The 18,175-nt window shown below is 53.7% G+C and overlaps 1 protein-coding gene across 5 annotated transcripts in view; it reads right to left on the bottom strand.

Moving 5' to 3' along the window:
- The window catches only part of MLXIPL (MLX interacting protein like), a 50,395-nt gene that overhangs the window by 19,183 nt on the left and 13,037 nt on the right, over positions 1 to 18,175 (bottom strand). For 2 of the 5 annotated variants that reach the window (XM_032254970.1, XM_032254972.1), the window contains exons 1-2: positions 10,721 to 11,050; positions 2,953 to 3,059 (exon numbers count right to left, since the gene is read on the bottom strand). In XM_032254970.1, the coding sequence (XP_032110861.1) occupies positions 2,953 to 3,059; positions 10,721 to 11,013 (400 nt within the window). In that variant the 5' untranslated portion in view covers positions 11,014 to 11,050. Of the gene's footprint in view, positions 1 to 2,945; positions 3,060 to 10,720; positions 11,057 to 18,175 lie in introns of those variants that run through there. The other 3 variants (XM_032254971.1, XM_032254974.1, XM_032254973.1) reach the window with 3 other exon arrangements.

The following is an 18,175-nucleotide window of genomic DNA, read 5'->3' as shown; positions in this document are numbered from 1 at the left end:
TGTGTGTGTGTGTGTGTGTGTGTGTGTGTGTGTGTGTGTGTGTGTGTGTGTGGAGATGGGGTTTCACCATGTTGGCCAGGTTGGTCTCGAACTCCTGACCTCAAGTGATGCACCCGCCTTGGCCTCCCAAAGTGTTGGGATTACAGGCGTGAGTCCTCGAGCCCGGCCTAAAGCCCACCTTCAAATCTTTGGTGTTTAGGGAGGAAAAGGGGTCTTGACATTTGTTATACATGTCTCACGTGCTGCTCTGAGTACGACTGGATACGAATGATCTCACTGAAAACTCAGGGAACCTCAGAAATAGCAGCTGTTGGCTGGGCGCGGTGGCTCACGCCTATAATCCCAGAACTTTGGGAGGCTGAGGCAGGTGGATCACGAGGTTAGGAGTTCAAGAGCAGCCTGGCCAACATGGCGAAACCCCGTCTCTACTAAAAATACAAAAAAATCAGCTGGGCGTGGTGGCGTGTGCCTGCAATCCCAGCTACTTGGGAGGCTGAGGCAGGAGAATCACTTGAACATGGGAGACAGATGTTGCACTGAGCCGAGATCGCACCATTGTACTCCAGCCTGGGCGACAGAGTGAGACTCTGTCTTAAAAAAGAAAAAAAGATGAAAATGATAACAATAATAATATCATTCTCAAATATCAAAAAAAAAAAAAAAAAGAAAGAAAGAAAGAAAGAAAAGAAAAGAAAACCAAGAAAAAAAATTAATCCCATTTTCACAAATAGCAAGCTTCGGCTCCAAGACGCTAGAGACTTTCCCAAGCCCACACAGTTAGGGCATGCTAGGGCTTGACTGAAACCTCGCTGTGTCTGATTCAGAACCTGGGGTCCTTCCAGCAACTTGTGCAATCACTGGAGACCAGTGTGCCTGGGTGAGGACCCCAGGCGACATCATGCCTCAGCTGTCATCAGAAATTGCTCCTGCAGGCCGGGTGTGGTGGCTCATGCCTGTAATCACAGCACTTGGGGAGGCCGAGATGGGCAGATCACCTGAGGTCAGGAGGTTGACCAACATGGTGGTCAAGCTGGCCAACATGGTGAAACTCTGGCTCTACTAAAAATACAAAATGTGGTGGGTGCCTGTGACCCCAGCTACTTGGAAGGCTGAGGCAGGAGACTCTCTTAAACCTGGGAGGCGGAGGTTGCAGTGAGCCGAGATTACTCCACTGCACTCACCTATCAAAAAAACAAAACAAAACAAAACCACAATTTGGAGTTGGGGGACTGTGGATTTCCAGCCAGACCAGCTCTGCTTCTTTTACACTCTGTGAACCTGAACAAGTCACTTGCCTTCTGAGCCTCAGCTGCTCATCCATAAAACGGCGGTCATAATACCTATCTCCCTGGCTTGCTGGAAAACCTTAAATAAAGTGATTGATGAAAGCGCCTGGCATGTGGATAAATGGAAACCAGAAAACACACCCTCTCCCGCTTGGATGAAATCCAGTGCGGCCAGGACAGAGAATACTACGTGTGGTCTCTCCGGGACTTTTCCTTCCCAGCTCAGAGTAGCCTTTGATCCTATAGCAGAACCTGAGCTGGATGAGGTCCCAACACAGGGCTGACCAATCCAAGTCCTCTCTGCCTCTGCTGCCCGGCTATGGGGTGTCCTCAAAATGAATGCGATCTTAAGGGTACATCAGGTATTGGACACCAGGCACCGCCAACATCCTTGAATACCTGTTGTCCCCATAACAACCATGAAAAGTAGGACTACTGGCCTCTTTTTCTTTTTTTTTTTTTGGACGAATCCTGCTCTGTTGCCTAGGCTGGATTGCAGTGGTAGATCTCAGCTCACTGCAACCTCCGCCTCCCAGGTTCAAGCGATTCTCCTGTCTCAGCCTCCTAAGCAGCTGGGACTACAGGTGCCCACCACCATACCTGGCTAATTTTTTGTATTTTTAGTAGAGACAGGGCTTCACTATGTTGGCCAGGCTGGTTTTGAATGCCTGACCTCGTGATCCACCTGCCTTGGCCTCCCAAAGTGCTGGGATTACAGGTGTGAGCCACTGTGCCCAGCCTATTGGCCTCATTTTTATAGATAAGGAAGCAGGTTCAGAGAGGCTAGGCAAATAGCCTGAAGTCACACAGCCAGCTAGGGGCAGAGACAGGGTGGAGGAACCAGCTCTGGGCGACTCTAAGTCCAGAGTTGCTTCCACGAGAAGGCATGGCCTCTCTGGGTCCCCTCTGCCCAATTCTCCACGTGGCCACCCACTGGATGTTCAGGAAGGACTTCAATGAAACGCTGGTGGAGACCCATGCAGGATCCTCAGTTTCTCCATTGACAAAGTGATGCAATTGGCCCAGCTAGTGTCTAATGACCCTTTTTGCCCTGGCATTTAAGGCACTGGACTACCTTAATGGGATGCAAAATGGGCTTTGAACTGTACCCTAAATCTCAGCCTAGCCTAGTGCTTCTGAGGGGTTGACCTCTGCTCTGCCCAGCTTCACAGTGGAAAGTACCCTTTGGGACACATTTCCTAAGACCCCCTGGGGCCTGGTCTCCCCTTAAAAGGCCATCAGGGCCAGGTGTGATGGCTCATGCCTGTAATCCCAGCACTTTGAGGGGCCAAGGTGAGCAAATCACTTGAGGTCAGGAGTTCGAGACCAACCTGGCCAACATGGAGAAACCTCATCTCTACTAAAAGTACAAAAAAATAGCAGGATGTGGTGGTGGGTGCCTGTAGTCCCAGCTACTTGGGAGGCTGACGCAGGAGAATCACTTGAACCCGGGCAGCAGAGGTTGCAGTGAGCTGAGATGGCACCGCTGCACTTCAGCCTGGGCGACAGAGCAAGGTTCTGTCTCAGAGGCTGGCAGAACTCTGCTAGTGCTGGCTGTGAGGGTCCCAGGGTTTTTCCCGAGCAGCCCCGTGTAGAACTGTCTGGCAGGAGGGTTGGAGGGGTAGGTCCCTCCTGGCTGGGGAGGCCGGTGGTACCCACCACTCACACTGGATATACCAGGCCCTCCAGATGGCGTTGTTCAGGCGGATCTTGTCTCTGCAGAGCAGCTTGAGGCCTTTGAAATTCTTCCACTTGGGAGACACCAGCTTGCCACTGTCAAAGGGGAGAGGAGTGGGTTAGGGAGACCCAGTGCCGCCGAGGGGCTGCTCCCCATGTTCCCCATCACGAGGCATCCATCTATGGCTGGCATTCGAGGGACCCTCCACATCCGCCCCACCCCAACCCAACCTGCCTGAAATTCCAACCCAGAGAGTCAGACCCTCCCAGACTCCCACCAGCGGCCCCTCTGTTCCTGGGGGAGAACTATTTGTCAGTCTACTACAGAAAAAAGCTGCTGAAACCTGTTGACCAGCTTGGCCCTGGATACAACAATGTCCCATGGCTCACCGGCAGGCCTTGGAGGCTGGTTGGGGAGACTGCTTAGGCCCATTACTTACTAATGACCTTCCTGGACTGGGGGCGGTGGTCTGTAGTCCCAGAAATTTGGGAGGCCGAGGAGGGTGGATCACCTGAGGTCAGGAGATTGAGACCAGCCTAAATCCACCATAGTGAAACCCCGTCTCTAGTAAAAATACAGAATTAGATGGGCATGGTAGTACCCACCTATAATCCCAGCTACTCAGGAGGCTGAGGCAGGAGAATCACTTGAGCCTGGGAGGAGGAGGTTGCAGTGAGCTGAGATCACACCACTGCACTCCAGCCTGGCTCATGCCTGTAATCCCAGCACTTTGGGAGGCTGAGGTGGGTGGATCACCTGAGGTCAGGAGTTCGAGACCAGCCTGACCAACAAGGAGAAACCCTGTCTCTACTAAAAATACAAAATTAGCTGGGCTTGGTGGCGCATGCCTGTAATCCCAGCTACTTGGGAGGCTGAGGCAGGAGAATCGCCTGAACCCAGGAGGAGGAGGTTGCAGTGAGCCGAGATTGTGCCATTGCACTGCAGCCTGGGCAATAAGAACAAAACTCTGTCTCAAAAAAAAAAGAAAAGCGAAACTCCATCTTAAAAAAAAAAAAAATGACCTTCCTGAGGGTCAGGGAGGAAAAGGGGCAGGTCCAAGGTCATATGGCAGGGACTCCCTCAGGCCTCCTTAGGCCCAGGAAAGGCAAAGGAGAGGGCCATGTGGCCATGGTTTACCTGGCAGAGAGGGAGCCTCTGTCTGTATCTTTCTTTCTTTCTTTTTTTTTTTTTTTTTTGAGATAGAGTCTTGCTCTATTGTCCAGCCTGGATAGCAGTGGCACAATTTTGGCTCACTGTAACCTCCATCTCCCACATTCAAACAATTCTCCTGCCTCAGCCTCCTGGGCAGCTGGGATTACAGATGCATGCCACCACGCTCGGCTAAGTATTTTTGTATTTTTAGTAAGACGGGGTTTCACCGTGCAGGCCAGGCTGGTCTCAAACTCCTGACCTCAAGTGATCCGGCCACCTTGGCCTCTCAAAGTGCTGGGATTACAGTCGTAAGCCACCATGCTGGGACAAGGGACCCTCTTTACAAACAGTGAGTCACTGCCTTCCTCATACAGCCCTTTCGGGGTCTGCCATGCCCCGAATCCCAGGATGGCAACCTGGGCTCAGAGAGAAAGTGTTTCCCTTCTCAGGGGTCTGCAGGAGGCGACAAACCATCAGAGCCCAAAGGAAGGCAGCTAGGATGGGGGAATGGTATTCATGGAGACAGAGCACCCTCACTCTAACCCTAGCTGTCTATCAAATCCACAGGATGGGCTGAGCGCGGTGGCTCATGCCTGTAATCCCAACACTTTGGGAGGCCAAGATGGGAGGATCGCTTGAGCCTGGGCAGCATAGCAAGACCCCATCTCTACAAAAACTTTTTAAAATTAGTCGGATATGGTGCCATGCAGCTGTAGTCCTAGCTACTAGGGAGGCAGAGGTGGGAGGATCTCTTCAGCCCGGGAGTTTGAGGCTGCAGTGAGCTATGACCATGCCAGTGCACTCCAGCCTGGGTGATAGAGCACGATCCTGTCTTGGAAAAAAAAAACACTGGATGGAAGAGCTCTACACTGGTGAGGGGCTTGACTCTCAGGGTCCTGCCAGGCACAGGCCAAGTCTGCTGCCTCTGGGAAGCTGACCCAGGAAGCCAAGACATTCAGGGTCTTAGATCCCCGACAGTCCCCCCATCCCTCTCTCCTCTCCATCCACAAGCCAGGGTTGTGTACCAGTCTCTCTAGCCCACCTTCTCCATCCCTTGTTCAGATGGGAAGGCTGAGGCCCTGGAGTCTTAGCCTTTTTTTTTTTTTTGAGGTGGAGCCTCATTCTGTTGCCCAGATTGGAGTACAGCGGCACGGTCTTGGCTCACTGCAATCTCCATCTCCCAGGTTCAAGCGATTCTCCTGCCTCAGCCTGCAGCTGGGATTACAGGCATACGCCATGACTCCTGGCTAATTTTGTTTTTTCTTTTTTGAGATGGAGTCTTGCTCTGTCACCCAGGCTGGAGTGCAATGGCATGATCTCAGCTCACTGTAACCTCTGCCTCCCGGGTTCAAGCGATTCTCCTGCCTCAGCCTCCTGAGTAGCTGGGATTACAGGAGCCCGTCCACCACACCCAGCTAATTTCTGTATTTTCAGTAGAGACTGGGTTTCTCCATGTTGGCCAGGCTGGTCTCGAACTCCTGACCTCAAGTGATCTGCCCACTTTGGCCTCCCAAAGTGCTGGGATTACAGGCGTGAGCCACCGTGCCTGGCTCCCAAGGCTTAGTCTTTCAGAAAACCATGCCTGCTTCTTTCGGGGGTCTTCCCTGCATCCTGGGGGTGAAACATGGGTGGGTGCTGATCTGACTCCGCAGCCTCTCTCCTCATAGCAGCCCCTTGAGTGCCTTGATCATTGGGTATCCTCTCTACCTTGGTCTCCAAGCTCCTGTGTTTGCTTTGGGGTGGGAGTGGGGGACTGCCTCCCCCCACCGGAGACAACAGGCCTCATTACCCAAATAAGGTACACAGCCCAGCGCCCTGGCCCACTGGCTGGTCCCTTCCCTCCAGGAGCTGGATAAACACCATCTGTTTGGGAGGGAGACATGGGCTGGGGTGGGGGTGGGGCGGAGACTCTGCTACCTCCTGGGTCAGCTTCTGTGGCACCTGGTGGGGGACTCCTGAGCCTGTTGTCCCTGCCTGTATCCCAGCAACCTCCCAGCCCATTCTGATCACCCCGTGTCCCACTCTTGACCTGCCTGCCTTCCCTCCCGCTTCCATGCTAAGCTTATGACGTTCAGAACCCAGGCAGGGTTGGGGGAGATGTGACAGTGACAATATCCAAACCCAGGAGGAAGCAAAGGATTTGGGGTTGTCAGGGAAGGGACCCAGTCTGGAGCAAGAGCCTAACCCCAGGGTTCAAGAACTTTTTATGACTGGCTGGGCATGGCTCACACCTGTAATCCCAGCACTTTGGAAGACCGAGGCAGAAGGATTGTTGAAGGCCAGGAGTTTGAGATCAGCCTGGCCAATGTGGTGAAACCTCATTTCTTTCTTTCTTTCTTTTTTTTTTTTTATTGCATTTTAGGTTTTGGGGTACATGTGAAGAACATGCAAGGTTGTTGCACAGGTGCACACGTGGCAATGTGACTTGCTGCCTTCCTCCCCATCACCTATACCTGGCATTTCTCCCCATGCTATCTCTTCCCAACCCCCCACCCCCCACTGTCCCTCCCCTATTTACCCCCAACAGACCCCAGTGTGTGGTGCTCCCCTCCCTGTGTCCATGAGTTCTCATTGTTCAACACCCGCCTATGAGTGAGAACATACCGTGTTTGATTTTCTGCTCTTGTGTCAGTTTGCTGAGAATGATGGAAACCTCATTTCTATTAAAAATCCAAATATTAGGCCAGGCACTTGGTGGCTCACACCTGTAATCCCAGCACTTTGGGAGGCAGAAGTGGGTGGATCACGAAGTTAGGAGTTTGAGACCACCCTGGCCAATATGGTGAAACCCCGTCTCTACTAAAAATACAAAAATTAGCTGGGTGTGGTGGTGTGCGCCTGTCGTCCCAGCTACTTGGGAGGCTGAGGCAGGAGAATCGCTTGAATCCGGGAAGTGGAGGTTGCAGTGAGCCAAGATCGCACCACTGCACTCCAACCTGGGCCACAGAGCGAGACTTCGTCTCAAAAAAAAAAAAAAAAAAAAAGTTAGCTGGGCAGGGTGGTACACACTTGTAGTCCCAGCTACTCAGGAGGCTGCAGTGGGAAGATGGCTTGAACCCAGGAGTTCAAGGGTGAAGTGAGCTGTGATCACGCCACTGTACTCCGGCCTGGGTAACAGAGTGAGAACCTGACTCGTAACAAACAAACAATTTCTTATGATCAATAAAAAAATCTGATGAGGCGCAGTGGCTCAGACCTGTAATCCCAGCACTTTGGGAGGCTGACGTGAGAGGATTTCCTGAACCCAGGAGTCCAAGACCAGCTGGGCAGCACAGTGAAACCTCACTTATATTTAAAACTATTAAAAGGGCTGAGTGCGGTGGCTCATGCCTGTAATCCCAGCACTTTGGGAGGCTGAGGCAGGTGGATGGCCCCAGGTCAGGAGTTCGAGACCAGCCTGGCCAACATGGTGAAACCCATCTCTATTGAAAATACAAAAATTGGCTGGGCATGGTGGTGCAAGACTGCAACCTTGGCTACTCTGGAGGCTGAGGCAACAGAATCCCTTGAACTCGGGGATAGAGGTTGCAGTGGACGGAGATCACGCCACTGCACTCCAGCCTGGGCGACAGAGACTGTCTCAAATAAAAGGAGGAGGAGGAGGAGGAGGAGGAGGGGGAGGGGGAGGGGAGGGGAGGAGAAGAGACAACTCTGAGACTCAGAGAGGGGTGGAGAAAACCTTAGAACTTCAAGTTCAGCTGTCCACCTCCCACCTTGCAGGAATTCCCTTTAGACTGCCTCCTAGCCAGGTCCTGTTTGCTCCCCTGCACCCTCGATGCCACTCTTTCTAAAGCTAGCCAGCTGTGACCATGAACAAGTGCATCCTTGAAGCTTCCAGAAACTGCCTCCCTGGGGCTTCCACCCACAGAGCCACGGAACACGGCCTCCTTGATCCTCCCTCTGCCCGCCCTGCCCTGCGGAGGGTGAAGCCCTGCCAGGCCTCTGCAGGCTGGGCCATGGGTCAAGCTGGCCGTTCTTCCCACCACCTCCTGAACTCTCCACCTTACTGTCCCTTCCCATACAGTCACTCCCCTGGGACACTCAGCCCCTGCCATCTGCTCCCCTGCAAGGAACCCCTGGAACTGGGGGTCTTTGAGGACTAAAACACTGTCTGTAGTTCAAGTCTCAGGGCTTTTCCTTCACCAGATGGGGAAATCTAGAAGCTCTCCTGGTACTGAGCCAACCCTCCATCTCTTTTCTTTTTCTCCTCCCTCCATCCCTCCCTCCTTCCCTTCCCCTCCCTTTCTTTCCTTCCTTCCTTCCCTCCTTTCTCATTCCCTCTCTCCCTTCCTTTCTTCCTTTCTTTGTCTCTCTCATTCCCTCCTTCCCTCTCTCCCTCCCTTCCTTCCTTCCTTCCCTCCTTTCTCTCTCTCGTTCCCTCACTCCCTCACTCCCTCCTTTCCTTCCTTCCAAGGGTCTCACTCTGTCACCCAGGGTGGAGTGCAGTAGCGAGATCATGTCTCACCGGAGCCTCGACCTCCTGGGCTGATGCAATCCTCCCACCTCAGCCTCCCGAGTAGCTGGGACTAGGAATGGACCATCATGCCTGACTAATCAAAAAATGTTTTTTTGGCCAGGCGAGGTGGCTCATGCCTGTAATCCCAGGACTTTGGGAGGCTGGGGCAGGCAGATCACCTGAAGTCACGAGTTCAAGAGCAGTGTGGCCAACATGTTGAAACCCTGTCTCTACTAAAAATACAAAAAAATTAGGTGGACATGGTGGCAGATGCCTCTAATCCCAGCTACTCAGGAGGCTGAGGCAGAAGAATTGCTTGAACCTGGGAGGTGGAGGTTGCAGTGAGCCCAGATTGTGCCATTGCACTCCAGCCTGGGCAATGAGTGAAACTCTGTCTCAATTTTTTTTTTTTTTTTTTTTTTTTTTGGTAGAGATGGGCCCTCACTATGTTGCCCAGGCTGGCCTCCAACTCCTGGGCTCAAGCAGTCCTCCCATCTTGGCCTCCTTAAGTGCTGGGCTTACAGGCATGAGCCACTGTGACCGGCCAGAGAGATTTACTATTAATATTTGGGTATTGGGAAGAAAACACAGTCCTCTCTACCCCAGCGGTCTCTGACTGGGGTTACACCAGCCTTGAGTCAGCAGCCTTTTAGTGGAGGGCAGTTTTGGGGTATGCTCTGACCCTTACTTTGCCAGCTCCCCAGAACCTCTCCTCTTTGGTCACCTCTCCCATGGTCAGGGTGGAGGTTGGAAGTGAGGACCCCCAAGTGGAGTGACGTGTAGTATATAACTAGAAGCCAAAGCTGGGGGTGGGTGGGAAATGGGAGGCTCCTAGGAGGAGTGCCGGCATCTGGTGTACCAGGACCTTAGATGCCCCGTCCCAGGCAGTCGCGTGACATTTGGGGAGGGAGGGAGAAGGGACGGGAATTTGAACTTTCCACACGGGTCTGACGCCCCGGCAGATCGGGTTGCAACAGGACCTGGGCCCCGGGCCAGAGCTTGTGGGCCAAGGTTACTCTGCCTCCAGCCAATGGGGTCACAGCTGGGCAGCAGCGGTTAGGGGCAGGCAACACTCCCCCCACAGTCCCCACCCCAGCTCCCGATCCCCTGCAGGGCGGCAGGTGCCAGAGTGTAGCCATCGGTTCTCAGAACAGGAGGAGGCGCCCTGGAGGAAGAGGAATATTTGCACAGAGAAAAGATCAAGGCCGGCCGATCCCCCTTTCTCCCCTACGGGTTTTCGGTTGATAATTTATCCTGGCCCCTCCGCTCCGGGGAACTTTGCTCCAGGGCACTGGGCCAGGCCCCGGGTTCGCGCCCTCCTCTGGGACGAGGGGCGTGGAGAGGAAGCCGGGCGCGGCCGGTGCGCTCTCGGAGGCTCTGAGCTGGGGTCCTAGGCAGCGGCAGGCGCTCAGCCTAGTGCGGTAACGCGGGTAGGCGAGCCCAGGCCTCCCTCCCGGGCACCGGCGTAACCTCGGCGAGCTGCGCCTCTTAGACATTTCTGAGACACTCTCCTTTCTCCTGCCACGCTTGACGTAGCAGATCAAGAAGAGGTGTCTCGGCAATTGCGGGGAGGTGGACGAGAGACTGGGCCAGTTTCAGTGCACTTTGGTTATGTATTGGGACAGCCAGGGGCGCGGGGAGTGTCTCAGGGCGCAGGAACAGGGCGGGCCTGGGCCGGGGCTGCTGGGGAGAAGGCCGAGGCCTGCAGGGGGTCGGGTGGAGTGGCTTCAGAGTGGACAGTGGGGATGGGCGCGGGTGGCCTAGGGACCTGGGTCGCCTGGCACTTTGGAGGGACGGAAGAGCCAGGACCAGAGAGAGGGGCCCCGGAGGTCCAGGTGGAGGTGGGGCGCAGGCGGTCTGTGCCCGGGGGAGAAGGAGATGGGGGAGAACTAGAATCAGAACTGCGCAGGTCCGTTGGGGGCCAGCGGGCTGGGCCGAGGTCAGAGGACCCAGGGGCTGGGGGAAAGGGGTTGTCCGGGGCGTGATTGGAGCCGGCGGGAGCTGCAGGGCCGGGCTCGGGTGGGGTGCTGAGGACCCCAGCGCGCAGTCCTGCCCCTGACCCCTCTTCCCACCTTCCCCGGACCCCCCCCCTCCCCACCCTCCTCGGCCCTTGATGGCCGGGCCGTCGGGGCCCGGAGCCGCCCTCACCTGTAGGCCAGGCTCAAGCACTCGAAGAGGCGAGTGAGTGTGGGGTCAATGCTGCGCGGCCCGAAGTCGGAGAGCCCCACGGAGCCCTCCTGGTCGCGCCGCCGAGGCAGCGAGTCGCTGTGCGGGGACGACACCATGAAGTGACCGCTGTGGATCACCTGCGAGCGGAGCAAGCCGCCCGCGCCGCGCCGGAGGCTCGGGTCCTCCGAGTCCGTGTCCGAGTCCGAGTCTGGGCTGGGCGCGACCCGCGGGACCTGCAAGCCCGCGGCCAGGCCTGCCAGCGCCCCGGCCATGGCTGTCGCCGCCGCCACCGCTTAGTCCGGGCTCCGCGCAGCGCCGGGAACACCTCGTGGCCAGACTGGCCTCATTAACATAGCCCCGCCCCTGCCTCATAGGCTGATTGGGTGGGCGGGGCCTGGGCGGGGCGGGGCTTTTATTAGCATAATCCGTGCGCCAGGTGAGAACCCGCGGTCCTGGAGCTCCCGCGAGTTGGGCTCATCTCCCCTCCCGCCTGTCCTGGGGGTCCTGATACAACCGCCCCTACTTTGATCCAAAGGGATCTTAAGAAGGGTCAGGCCGGGCGCCAGGGGCTCATGCCTGTAATCCTAGCACTTTAGGAGGCCAACGCGGGAGGATGGCTTAAGGCCAGGAGTTCGAGACTTGACTCAGCGATATGGCAAGACCCTCCCCCATCTCTACAAAAAGAAAATGAAAAAATTAGCTGGGCGCAGTGGAGAGAGGCTGTAATCCCAGCTACTGGGGAGGCTGAGGTGGGAGGATCTCTTGAGCCCAGGTGTTGGACAACGTGGCAAAACCCTGTCTCTACAACACATACAAAAATTATCCGGGCATGGTGGCATGCATCTGTAGTCCCACGAACTCGGAAGGCTGAAGTGGCAGGATCGCTTGAGACCAAGAGGTAGAGGCTGCAGTGAGCAGAGATCTGCACTCCAGCCTGGATGACAGAGTGAGACCCTGTCTTAACAACAACAAGAGGGTCCCCGTCACACCTGAGCCTGAAAGCACCTCAGGACCTGGGGTTTGTGCTTTCAGGAACACCCTCTTGTGAGTCCAAAGGTCATCACCTCCCCTCACCTAACTCCTGCCTTCCACCTACGCCCCTATATTAGCGCTGGGTCCTCCACACAGCTGGAAGCCCTCACTTCTCAGCGGCCTTGTGTGGTGGGTTCAAGGCAAGGCCCCTGAAGGGCCTGGCCCGCAGGAGGTTGTTATTACCTCTAGTTAACATGGTGGCCGGGTGCGGTGGCTCACACCTGCAATCCCAGCACTTTGGGAGGCCAAGGCAAGAGGATAGTTTGAGGCCAGGAGTTCAAGACCAGCCTGGCTAACATGGCAAAACCCCATCTCTACTAAAAATACAAAAATTAACCAGGTGTGGTGGTGCGTGCTTGTTATCCCAGCTACTCGGGAGGCTGAGGTGGGAGAATCACAAGTCTGGGGGGCGGAGGTTGCAGTGAGCTGAGATCTTGCACTACTGCACTCCAGCCTGGGCCATAGGGTGAGACCCTGTCACAAAAAAATAAAATAAAATACTTAAGAAAAAAAATCTATTTAAAAACATTGTGATCATTACTTCACCTGCACAGAGAGGCCCAAGGGCATTACCTGAGCCTCTAGGGATCATTGCCAGTGGGGACAGGTGGCTCACTGGAAGGTGGGCAACCCCCAGGCAGGCATCTACCCAGGAACTCTGTGCTCCTTCTCTCACTGACACCGAGGTCCAGTTTTTGTTCCTGCTTATTTATTTATTTATTTATTTATTTTGAGACAGCGGCTCACTCTGTTGCCCAGGCTGGCCCACAGCACCCAGCCTTTTTATATATTTTTAGACACAGGATCTCGCTCTGTCACCCCAGCTGGAGTATAGTGGCATGGTCATAGCTCACTGCAGTCTCTAACTCCTGGGCCAAAGCAATCCTCCCACCTCAGCCTCCCCAGTAGCTGGGACTACAAGCTCATGCCACCATACCTGGCTAATTTTTTTTTTTTTTTTTTGTAGAGATGAAATCTGTTGCTTAGACTGGTCTCCAGCTCTTGGCTTCAAGTGATCCTCCCACTTCAGCCTCCCAAAGTGTTGGGATTACAAGTGTGAGCCACCACGTATGGCCTGTTTCTGCTTCTGAAGGCCCTTTTCTTCCCTTGAGGACAGAAGCCAGACTGAGGCATTCACACCTGACACCTCACTGGAATCTTTAACTAACAGCCTCAAAGATGGATTCAGAAGCACAGGAGAGCAAAAACGCACCCAAGCATCTCTGAGGGGCAGCCTGGTCCAGTAAATTTCCAGACTTCCCTGAAAGGATGGCCCTAGTGGGTGGGGACAGGACAGAGTTATAGGCAGATGCTAAGCTCCCCTGGCTTTTCAACAGGTGTCCTACCTGTGGTAACATTAGGGAAAGGGGAGGAGGTGGTCACCCATGTACTGCAGGCTTGGAATAGGTTGACACATAGCACTTTTTTTTTTTTGAGATGGAGTCTCGCTCTGTCACCCAGGCTGGAGTGCAGTGGCGCAATCTCAGCTCACTGCAATCTCTGTCCGCCAGGATGGAAGGGATTCTCCTGCCTCAGCCTCCTGAGTAGCTGGGATTACAGGCACATGCCACCACGCCCAGATTATTTTTGTATTTTTAGTAGAGACGGGGATTCATCATGTTGGTCAGGCTGGACTCGAACTCTTGACCTCATGATCCACCTGCCTTGGCCTCCCAAAGTGCTGGGATTACAGGCATGAGCCATCGCACCCAGCTGCTCACACGGCACTTTCTTTAAGCCCATGGAAGGACACACAGCACCCAGGATCACAATGGCAGTGCCCTGAAGGCCCCAGCCACTGGCCGAGGGAGGAAAGTGATTACCGGAGGCTGCTCGATGGCCAGCCCTTCCACGCACCTCCCTTGGCTGGGTGTCTTCTGTCTCTGCCAAACAGCCACATCACATTCCCAGGAGCCCCAGCTGACCCGCTCCCTCCTCCCTGCTACCCTCTGTAGGACGTGCATTCTCTCTGCCAATCCCTGCCAGGTTGGGAAGGAGGGTTCTGATGCTCACCCTAGTCTCTCTCCTTTGGAGGGTCTCTGCCCTGCTTCAGAGAGCCATCTCCAACCCAACTGCCCTTCCCCCCCCCCTTTTTAGCCAGTCTCACTCTGTTGCCCAGCCTGGAGTGCAGTAGTGCGATCTTGGCTCACTGCAACCTCCTGATTCTCCTGCCTCAGCCTCCAGAGTAGCTGGGACTACAGGCGTGCACCACTACATCCAGCTAGTTTTTGTATTTTTAGTAGAGATAAAGTGTTGCCATGTTGGCCAAGCTGGTCTCGAACTCCTGACCTCAAGTGATCCACTTGCCTTAGCCTCCCAAAGTGCTGGTATTACAGGCGTGAGCCACCATGCCTGGCTGTCAGGTGGCTGTTAACCATCTTTTGAGACCCTTGGTACAGAGGCTGACAGGATCATTACTTATCCTGATGTGCTTGTCTGACTGCTCCCCCCACTTCCCCACTGGGGCAAGGCTGTGTCCTGTCATCTCTGAACCCCCACATTGGGTCCCCAGAGACATGGGGGATACTTGAAGAACGAGGCATGAGGCCAAGAGGAGCTGGTGGGCTGCTGTGGGGGTGTTGGATAGGAAGTGTCAGCTTCGCCCTCCCCTCTCTCTGGGGACCTCCTGGCTCCGGGGACCCTGGCTTAGGTGAAGACCCGAACTGATCTTTACTCTGCTGCTAATTCTGTAAATAACCCTGGGCAAATCTCTGTCTTACTAGGGATCTGCCTCACTACCTGCAAAACGGGGAGGCCAAACTCAGTGTTTCCTTTGTTTCTTCCCTTCTTTGCTGTTGTAAAGATGAGGTCTCACTATGTTGCCCAGGCTGGTTTTGAATACCTGGGCTCAAGAGATCCACCCGCCTTGGCCTCCCAAAGTGCTGAGACTACAGGCGTGAGCCACCATGCCTGATCTGAATTCAACGATTTGTTGGATGTCCTGCAATCTTGGTTCCAAGTCTCTGCTGGCTGTGTCTCCAGATCACCCCATCATGCTCTCCCCATGCTCCGAAAACATCGGAGTTGTCTCCCACGGTTTCAGAGACATTCCTCTGAGCTGGATCTGAGTGGCGTGGGAGGATTAGGAGTGAATTCTCTCCTTCCCCCAACATCCCTCCTTCCCCAGCCATGAATTGCCCCTCAGCAGGCATCTGCCTCTCACTTCTGCCCTCCTCCAGGGGCTAATCGCACCTCTAGAAGCCTGACTGCTGAAAAGACAAATCCTACCTGTGTTATGCAAAATGACCAAGCACTACAGTATCCAATCAATGCAAGGACGTCCACAAAGTCTCATTTCTTCCGTGTTTAGAGGCAGTGTCTTGCTCTGTCACCCAGGCTGGACTGCAGTGGCACGATTGTAGCTCACTGCAGCCTCAAACCCCTGGGCCAAAGCGATCCTCCCGCTGCAGCCTCCCAAAGTGCTGGGATTAGAAGTGTGAGTCACTTGTAATGGGACCACAGGTGCACATCCCCTGTTCAGAGCACCCTGAAGAGGAGCTGGTGGGCTGGTGTGGGGGTGTTGGATAGGAAGTGTCAGCCCAGATGATAGCACAGCCATGGTGTAAGCTGGTCTGCTCATCTTCTTGCTCCCTCTCCTGGCCGCTGTTACGATCACTGGGAGTTTATAGCCTCTGTACAAACAAATCTTGTTCACGCTCCATGGAGGTGCAAGGCAAAGTCCTAACTGGTGTGAATACCTGGCTGCCCCCAACGGTCACACCTGACATCATGTCCTCCCTGCCTCCCAGTCTTGGTCCTCCAGACTCTTCACCTAGGCTGCCCACCTGGTTGGGAAAGCCCACCTGTCCTTGCAGCCCCACCTCTGACATCTTCCCCAAGTTCTTCGGGTTAGTACTTCTGAGTCCCCACCATGCTGGTTCTAATACAACTCTAACTTCATTCGGCTTTGTGTTCACAGTGCACATCTTTTTCCTCCCCACTAGATGGCAAATTCCTTGAGAGCAAAAATCACTGCTGGGTGTGGTGACTCACCACCTGTAACCCCAATACTTCGGGAGGTCAAGGCAAGAGGATCACTGGAGCCCAGGTTGAAACCAGCCTGGGTAACATGATGAAAATCTGTCTCCACAAAAAAATGTCAAAAATTAGCCACCATGCCAGGCTAATTTTTATTTATTTTTTGGTAGAGATGAGATCTTGCTATGTTGTAAAGATCCTGCAGACCTGCTCCATAAACATTAGCTTATTTTCTTTCCCCCCCCTTTTTTTTTTGAGATGGAGTCTCGCTCTGTTGGCCAGGCTGGAGTGCAGTGGCACAATCTTAACTCACTGCAACCTCTCCTTCCTAAGTTCGAGCCATTCTCCCTGCAACCTCTCCCTCCTAAGTTTGAGCCATTCTCCTGCCTCAGCCTCCCGGGTAGCTGGGATTACAGGTGCATGCCACCATGCCTGGCTAATTTTTATATTTTTAGTAGAAACAGAGTTTCACCATGTTGGCCAGGATGGTCTCAATCTCTTGACCTTGTGATCCACCTGCATGGGCTTCCCAAAGTGCTGGGATTACAGGCGTGAGCCACCGCGCCCTGCCAACGTTAGCTTGAGCCCAGGAGTTGGAGGCTGCAGGGAGCTATAAACATACCCTCCTCAGCCTCCCAAAGTGCTGGGATTCCAGGTGTAAGCCATGGTTCCTGGCTGACAGTCTGGGATTTGATGGCGCCCTAAACAGCCTGAGCACCTCAAAGTCAGGAACATGCCTCTGCCTCTTTTCACCGACCCCTCAGCTCCTCTTACCAGGCTAGATACTCAGGAAGCCACTGCCATGGCTAGCGGTGGATTGGTATCTAGGTGTGGGGAGGAGGGAGATGATGCATGTGGCCTATGGGAGGACTTGGCAAGGGGAAAGCTGACTGAGTGAGCAGAGGATGGAGAAACAGACAAGGGCGAGAGAGACAAGTCTGTGTGTCTTTAACTGGTGGCAAGTTAGGAAGTCACTTCCCCTGTTTGGACCTCAGTTTCTGTGTCTGTAAAACGGGTGAACAAACCATGAAGGAAAATTGCATAAATATAACTACATCAAAGTGAAGAAGTTGGACAAAATTCATTTTCATATCAGAAGTACCCCAGTTGTTCTACCAAAAATTGTGAGTCTGCCGGGAGCAGTGGCTCATGCCTGTAATCCAAAGTACTTTGAGAGGCTGAGATGGGAGGATCTCTTGAGATCAGGAGTTCAAGGCCCGCCTGGGTGACAGAGCGAGACCTCATCTCAAAAATTATTTGTTTGTTCGTTTATTTATTTATTTATTTGAGACAGAGTCTTTCTCTGTCACCCAGGCTGGAGTGCTGTGGCTTGATCTTGGCTCCCTGCAACCACCACCTTCCAGGTTCAAGCGATTCTCCTGTCTCAGTCTCCCATGTAGCTGGGATTACAGGCGTGTGCCACCATGCTTGGCTAAGTTTTGTATTTTTAGTAGAGATGGGGTTTCACCATGGTGACAAGGTTGGTGTCGAACTCCTGACCTCAGATGATCTGCCTGCCTTGGGCTCCCAAAGTGCTGGGATTACAGGTGTAAGCCACCACATCCGGGCTATATTTATGTTTCATGATAATGTAAATATCAGTTATATTGCTCATACATTTCCAAATTATGCAAATACCAAGTCCTGTGTGGGACAAAAAGTCCTGTGTAGATTACCTCTGGTCTCAACTAAGAATCACTGATCTGAGCCGGGCGCGGTGGCTCACGCCTGTAATCCCAGCACTTTGGGAGGCCGAGGCGGGTGGATCACGAGGTCAAGAGATCGAGACCATCCTGGTCAACATGGTGAAACCCCGTCTCTACTAAAACTACAAAAAAAATTAGCTGGGCATGGTGGCGCGTGCCTGTAATCCCAGCTACTCAGGAGGCTGAGGCAGGAGAATTGCCTGAGCCCAGGAGGCGGAGGTTGCGGTGAGCCGAGATCGCGCCATTGCACTCCAGCCTGGGTAACAAGAGCAAAACTCCGTCTCAAAAAAAAAAAAAAAAAAGAGAATCACAGATTTTTGTGCTCTGAGACTGAGTGGAGGAGGTAGAGGAATCGGAGAAGAAGATGAGGAAGGACGCAAGGTAGAGATCAAGTGAATATCTAGTCATTTGTCCATCCAGTTATTTACCTATTAATTCATCTATACCCTAATAGTCAATCTACCTACCCATCTGTCTGTTCCTCCACGTGTCTACTCATTTACAATCCGCCCATTCACCTGACTATTCACCCATCTCTTATTTCATCCATCCAACTCTTCTTCCATCCATCCACCCATCCATCCATCCACCCATCTCTCCATCCATCCACCCATTTCTCCATCCATCCATCTACCCATCCATCCATCCACCCATCTCTCCATCCATCCATTCATCCATCCATCTCTCCATCCATCCATCCATCTCTTCATCTACCCAT

This window comes from Sapajus apella, unplaced genomic scaffold, assembly GCF_009761245.1.
Source record: "Sapajus apella isolate SASKATOON/1434 unplaced genomic scaffold, GSC_monkey_1.0 scaffold88, whole genome shotgun sequence".
NCBI lineage: Eukaryota > Metazoa > Chordata > Mammalia > Primates > Cebidae > Sapajus > Sapajus apella.
The sequence above is the reverse complement of the archived record's forward strand: the minus strand, read 5'-3'. Positions and strand labels throughout refer to the sequence as shown.